The sequence below is a fragment of the Saccostrea cucullata genome, unplaced genomic scaffold (genome assembly GCF_032062105.1).
Source record: "Saccostrea cucullata isolate Sc308-1 unplaced genomic scaffold, CSIRO_AGI_Scuc_v1 ctg4431, whole genome shotgun sequence".
NCBI classification, from domain to species: domain Eukaryota; kingdom Metazoa; phylum Mollusca; class Bivalvia; order Ostreida; family Ostreidae; genus Saccostrea; species Saccostrea cuccullata.
The window spans coordinates 22,755-29,168 of NW_026930740.1; the positions used below are offsets into that span (position 1 = coordinate 22,755).

General features: G+C 40.3%; 2 protein-coding genes across 2 annotated transcripts; both read left to right on the forward strand.

The window, feature by feature from the left end:
* The first annotated feature begins 1,192 nt into the window (after positions 1 to 1,192).
* Positions 1,193 to 2,608, forward strand: LOC134229878 (uncharacterized protein F54H12.2-like). The gene has a single exon (XM_062711661.1). It carries the CDS (start codon positions 1,193 to 1,195, stop codon positions 2,606 to 2,608), a length of 1,416 nt encoding a protein of 471 aa, XP_062567645.1.
* Positions 2,609 to 3,459: 851 nt separating this feature from the next.
* LOC134229879 (uncharacterized) lies at positions 3,460 to 3,957 on the forward strand. The gene has a single exon (XM_062711662.1). It carries the CDS (start codon positions 3,460 to 3,462, stop codon positions 3,955 to 3,957), a length of 498 nt encoding a protein of 165 aa, XP_062567646.1.
* The last annotated feature ends 2,457 nt before the right edge of the window (positions 3,958 to 6,414 follow it).

Consider the following 6,414-nt stretch of genomic DNA (forward strand, 5'->3'; position numbering starts at 1 on the left):
GATCAACATCAGTTACATGGCTCCGGACACGACCGATTTATACCGAAATTTAAAATCCATGTACGTGTATTGTGATCTGATTCAACCCCAGACCGTAGGATCCAATGCCTTGAAACTCTTAAGAGTGGTGCCTTGTCATTTTGAGGACAAAGAAAAACAATGTAAATGGGAACCCATTCGAGCGGAATATGTCCCTTTGAATAAAAAACATTTCGATACCATTGAGATTCACATCATGACTCCCTTAGGAGAGCCCATGCCTTTTTTAAGTGGAAAATCTATGCTGAAACTTCATTTCAGAAAAGTCTACTGAGATGAATGTACCCTTATTGTGTTCCATTTTCTTGGGTGTGGTGGCTTGCCTGGTCTGCTGTCTGTATTGTATTCACCCCTAAAAGGGTATAAAAGGAAGTCCCCCCAGGACCTAAAGGTCAGTTTCATACGAGTCATGAACCATGCAGTATCATTCAGGATTACTGAGACAGACAGGACACGGTTGGACTTATCATAAAGGTTTATTACGTCAAAAAGGCGGAGCAGTAGGTTCTATCATCTCTGGATTAGTGGGAGCCCTTCCCTTGGATAATCTATCGGGAACTCCTCTTACAGGATTACTCAAATTGGGTAGGCTTTTAACTCACATGAAACCTCAAAAAGGAGGAAATTTTTTAAACTTCCTCTCGGCAGCAGTCCCTAACATACCCCTACCGGGCATAGGCTCAGGTTTGACTCTCAAAGAAGCGACCAAGTTAGCCATGGGGCCACAAAAAGGTCGAGGATTTGTCAAAGATCTACTCAAACATGGGAAACAACAAGCCATCATGGCCGGAGTGAAGATAGGCAGGGATGTAGTGGGAAAAAGAAAAAACATCAGAAATGCTCTTTTAACCCACGGACTCACTGCGGCCAAAAATACAGGCATATTTGCTCTCAATCGAGGCACTTCTTTACCCTTTAGAAAAAAGAAGAAAGGGCAAACAGGGAAAGGACGAAGAAGAACAAGAAAACAGACGGAAAGAGGGGAGAGAGTCCTATTAGCCCGAGGAGGTCCTAAGAGAAAAAAGAAAAATCAAGGAGGAGGAATTCCTAAAAGAAAAAGGACTTTAGATGTGTTTGACTGAGAGAGAGAGTATAAATAGGACCCTCGAATCTCAAAGACCTTCATTTGGCGATCACTCCGTCTAGAGTCAACATGTTACAACCCGATTCCTGTGCCTGTGGGATGAACAATTTAGAATTGTTCCAAGTCCCTCCCACTAACATTGCTTTAGAAGAGTCGAAATGGGAAGAATATTACCCTATTTCCAGTACTTTAGATTCCGATACGGCTCCCATCGAATTTGAAATTAAAGGACAAGGAGATCAATATCTGGATTTATCTCAAACTTATCTTCAAATGGTATGTCAATTTACTCAAAATGATGGAAGTGCTCTGGCTGGAGATCCGGCTAAAATAGCTCCGGTGAATAATATATTACATTCCATGTTTACGGAAATCGATGTCAGTCTGAATGGAAAAATCATCACTCCCGGAACGGATACTTATCCTTACAAAGCGTATCTGGAGAAATTATTGTCCTACCAACCCAGAACATTAAATACACAGATGAAAGCCTGTAGTCTATGGGAAAAAGACACGGCAGGACATATGGACGAAGTGGGATTAGAGGCTCTGACAGTCTCCGGCGCGGCTGCCAGCAGGACCTTTGCTAAAAACCAAGATGATAGCGTGACCATTAGCAAACCCATCCTCACAGAGTACCCGGACGATTCTAAAAACGAAGGATTCCGAAAAAGAAACCAAGCTATTGCTGGAAGTAAGAAACTCACTTTGTTGGATCGTTTACATCTGGATTTGTTTCAACAAGATCGCTTTCTACCTAATGGAGTGGACGTCCGTTTGAGATTTAATCGAGCTAGACCTGCTTTCTACATGATGACCGGTCAAGCCAATACGGGAAAAGTGAAAATCTTGAGTATGGTCTTGTGGGTGAGAAAAATCAAACCTGCCCCTACTTTGATGAATCAGATCAATCAAAATCTAAATACTCACAGAGCTAAATATCCCTTGAGAAGAGTGGAAGTGAAAACCTTTACCATCCCCACAGGAACCCAGTCTAAGATTACCGATCATCTGTTTCAAGGTCAGATGCCTAAACGTCTCATTTTAGGCTTTGTGGAGAATGCGGCCTTTAACGGAGATAAAACTAAAAATCCCTTTCATTTCCAAAACTTTGGGATCAAGAAATTAGATGTCAGTATCAACGGAGAGACCATGAGTACTCGATGTTTTGAACCTAATTTCAACGACGATTTATATCTGAGATCTTATCTCAGTCTGTATCAAGCTCTGGGAAAATTAGGAGAAGATTGGGCTCCGGACATCACCCTAGAAGAGTATAAAAGCGGCTACACTCTATGGGGATGGGATTTCACTAAAGATCAAGAAGCGCAATCGGATAAATTCCATCTCATAGAAACAGGAAATCTGAGAGTAGAAGTGCAGTTTACCGCCAATACGGGGAACACCTTAAATTGTGTGGTGTATGCAGAATTCGATAACGTCTTAGACATTAACAAACAGAGAGAAGTGGCTATTGATTACTAATGGATACGGGACAATTAAGAGAAGTCTTATCCAGAGAATTCAAGAGTTCTTTTGGAGGGGTGTATCCTATAGATTTATTACCGGATCAATTAAGACCTGGAGAAAAAGCTGTGGTGGTCAATACGGATCCTCAAGATCGACCTGGAGAACATTGGGTGTGTCTGTATGTGAGCAATCCCGTGGTGGAATATTTCGATTCTTATGGATTTCCTCCCTTACAAAAAGAAATTCAAGATTTTATCCAGCGTCATGCTCAGCAATGGATTTATAATCCGTATCGCTATCAAGACTGGAATACCGATGTGTGTGGACAATATTGCGTGTATTATTTACATCAAAGAGACAAGAAAAGAAAGAAAGCGGACGAATGGCTATTCCCTTTTGACCAGAGTACGGCTTTACAAAGGGACAGATACGTGGCGAATTGGTTTAAAAACGCTTATCATAAATTACCTACGGGTCATGGACAAAAGTGTCAATGTTTTTATCAAAATGTATTGTAAATATGTTGTTTGTTGTTGTTTGTTGTTGTTTGTTGTTACAAATAAAGAATGAAAAAAAAAAAATTCTGTGTTATGGTTTTTTCAGTAAAAATCCAGTTTGAACCGCCTGCCTGGCTAGACAGTCTAGACTGTGAATGAAAAGTGTGACGTCATAATCACATTCTTGCAATGTTTTTTTGCACACGGTCCCTAAGTATTACCTGTATAGTCAGCATAAACAAAAAACGTAGGTCTATCGTTATATTTCTTTGCACACGGCGCATTTACCTGTGCAGTCAGCATATTTTTTGCAAAGGTGTGAGGGGTATAAAAACAAAGGTGTTTTAAAAAATAGATTCATTTTACATCATGAGTGTCCAGGAGATACAAGGTGATTTACTCAACTGTGAGGTAGAAGCTATTGTTCATCACTGTGATTGTTTGTCTGTAAAAGCTTATGGATTGAGTCAATATATTGCAGAGAAATTCCCACAAGCCAATCTCTATGCCACCCGCACAGCTTCGATATTTCCAAATATAGCTGTAGAAGAAGATAGAGGAATTCCAGGCACTATTAAGGTGTTTCCTTCACAAACCCCTGTGGTCATTTGTTTACTATGTCAATGGGATTATGGAAAACCAAGTCACAAACCTAGAAGAATTTCCACTTATTGGGACACAGCATATAATAGAGAGAAATGGTTTCAAGCTTGTTTACAACAAATGGGTAGTTTACCTTACCAGAATTATGCTTTTCCTTTTGGATTATGTTGTGGACTAGGAGGAAATAAGGATCATTATAGACATTATATTGAACAATTTGCACACACTTATAACAAACAGGTGTACATTACTTGTGGATATTAAGTGTATGTATGTATGTGTTATTGTTTTGATGAAAAAATAAATGTTTTAAAAATATATATTTGATGTGAATTTATTTCATAAAAAAGAGGGAAATTATTATTATTATTATTTTAAAAAAAGTTAAAAAAAAGTTAAAAAAAAAAATTGATAAGTTAAAAAATTTATAAGTTTTCAAAAAATTTATAAAGTTATAAAAAAGTGACTTGGTGTTATAAACTTGAGAGAAACACAATTCGTTTCTTTTTATTGACTGTATAAGGTACTCTTTTCTTGTTTACCTCACTGTATAAGAAGGTAATCTTTTTTCTTGTTTACCTCACTGTATAAGAAGGTAATCTTTTTTCTTGTTTACCCGCTGTATAAGGTACTCTTTTTGAACAAACGTTTCGTTTTGACTATTTAAAAAAGATCCTCTTTTTTCTAAGATACAATCGTTTCTTTGACTGTTATTTTAGAAAAAAAAAGATCTTTTTTTTTTCTTAGACACATACACATTTCGTTTCTTAGTTACCAACCGTTTAAGTAGGCATCTTTTCTAAACATTTGGGTGGCCGTGAAAACGGCCGTTTGGTTGATTTTTTTTAGACAGGGTTTACTCCCTGTGTCCCCTGCCTCGTCCCCGTCTCCGGAACTCTGGGCGGTCAGATAGGGGCCTCCTCACCGCGGGCAAGGGCAGTCTGGTGGGGGGTCTCAAGGGCCGTGGTGGTCGTAGCCCTCGGACCCCGCGGGTGGCCACGTTCCTTGGCATGGGTGGTCTGGGCTCTCTCCTCCTGCAGAGGGGGCAGCAGCCTAGGGGTGGGGCCTGGAGAACCAGCACCTCCGAGCACCGGTAACAGGCGGGCCTGTTCCGGCACTCAACACACACGTAGTTGGAGGGCTGGTCCTCCTCCAAACAGATGCTGCATTGGATCCTGGCCTCGGGCAGCTGGATGGCCCAGACTGGCACGGGTCCCCTCGGAGATGGTACTGGGGGTGCTGCTTCCTCCGGTGCCCACTCGTCCGTCACGGGGGGCTCCCAATCCGAGTCTTCACTGTCCGACACTGCTCCGGCCGCTCCCTGATGTTGACTCGGGGACCAGGTGGGGGTAGGCGGCCTCCGAGGGGGGGACGGGCTCCTCGGGCTCTCTGCTGGCGTACTGGCAGGACCCAGGGTGGCGATGCGTAATCGGGACAGCTCCCGGCCCGTGGCGACATCCCTTACAATCCAGACTGCCTCCAGGTAGATTCCGTTCATGGTAAAATAGCTGGGCAAATCTCCCTGCTGAGCCATACTGTTCGGGGATCCGTGGAACGAGATGCTAACAGAATGACGCCGACTACTGGAGAGCGTCTGTATTTATGCATAGAGCACGGACGGAAAAGAGAGCACCTCGATGGCGAGAGCCGAAATCTCATGGCGAACCGAAATTGTGTGTGTTTTGTGCTTTGGGATTTACATATTTTCATGGATTATTTAGTAGGTGTTCATAGTAGGATTCCATAATGATACAGGTCTAAACAAGATAAGTTTCCTGCTTCTTTTCATACTAGAATGGATACATGACATGCATCCGTCGTGGAGAAAAGAGTAAAAAACCTCGAAGCGACGAGGTGAAATCCAGTGACCCGAGTGTATAAAATAAACCTTTTCAGTCTTTTTAGAGGGTGAGACCCGAAAAACTCATGTGGGTTAAGGAGAAGGGACTTAGGGAAGACTGCCGATATAGTTTTTATTTCAAAAGAATCATGATCAGGGTAAAAAACAAGCTCAAAGGTTTACCTATAGACACAATGAGGGGTCAGAGGTCACGGATTTTCAGAAAATCATACTATGAGATATATAAGGATTCTTGGAATCTAGCTTTTATCTGATTGATATTTTAAGAAAAATAAAATGATATGAGGTTCAAAATCATTCGTATTTACTTTTTTAGATCCTTTACAAGTCATGATCGTTTGTTTATTTACCAAAATCGAACACTGTAGTGACACTGGGAGTGTAAACAACGTTGGACATACACATTCCCTGATTTTTTAAAGTAACCCAATGTTTTATGAAAGAAAATTTGACATGAAAAGATTCGTACTACTTTAAAAATCATTCGTATTTACTTTTTTAGATCATGATTCACTCTAGATTTTTTATGTTTATGATTAAAAACCATACACACACACACACACACACACTGCGCGTCTCAAAAAGAATTCAAGAATATTGTAAGTTTATTTCATACAGAAATACCTTCAATGTATAGAGTGAATTTACTTATAGATTTTTTTAAAAAGGGGTTATTATTATTAAAAGTTTTATAAGTTTTTAAAAAAGTTAATGTTTTCAAAAAAAAGTTAATTTAAAAAAGTGACCTGGTGTTATAAACTTGAGATACACACACGTTTCTTTATTGACTGAATATGAAGGCATCTTTTCGAAAAATTTGGTGGTCCTTAAAAGGACCGTTTGGTATAAAAAACACTTTT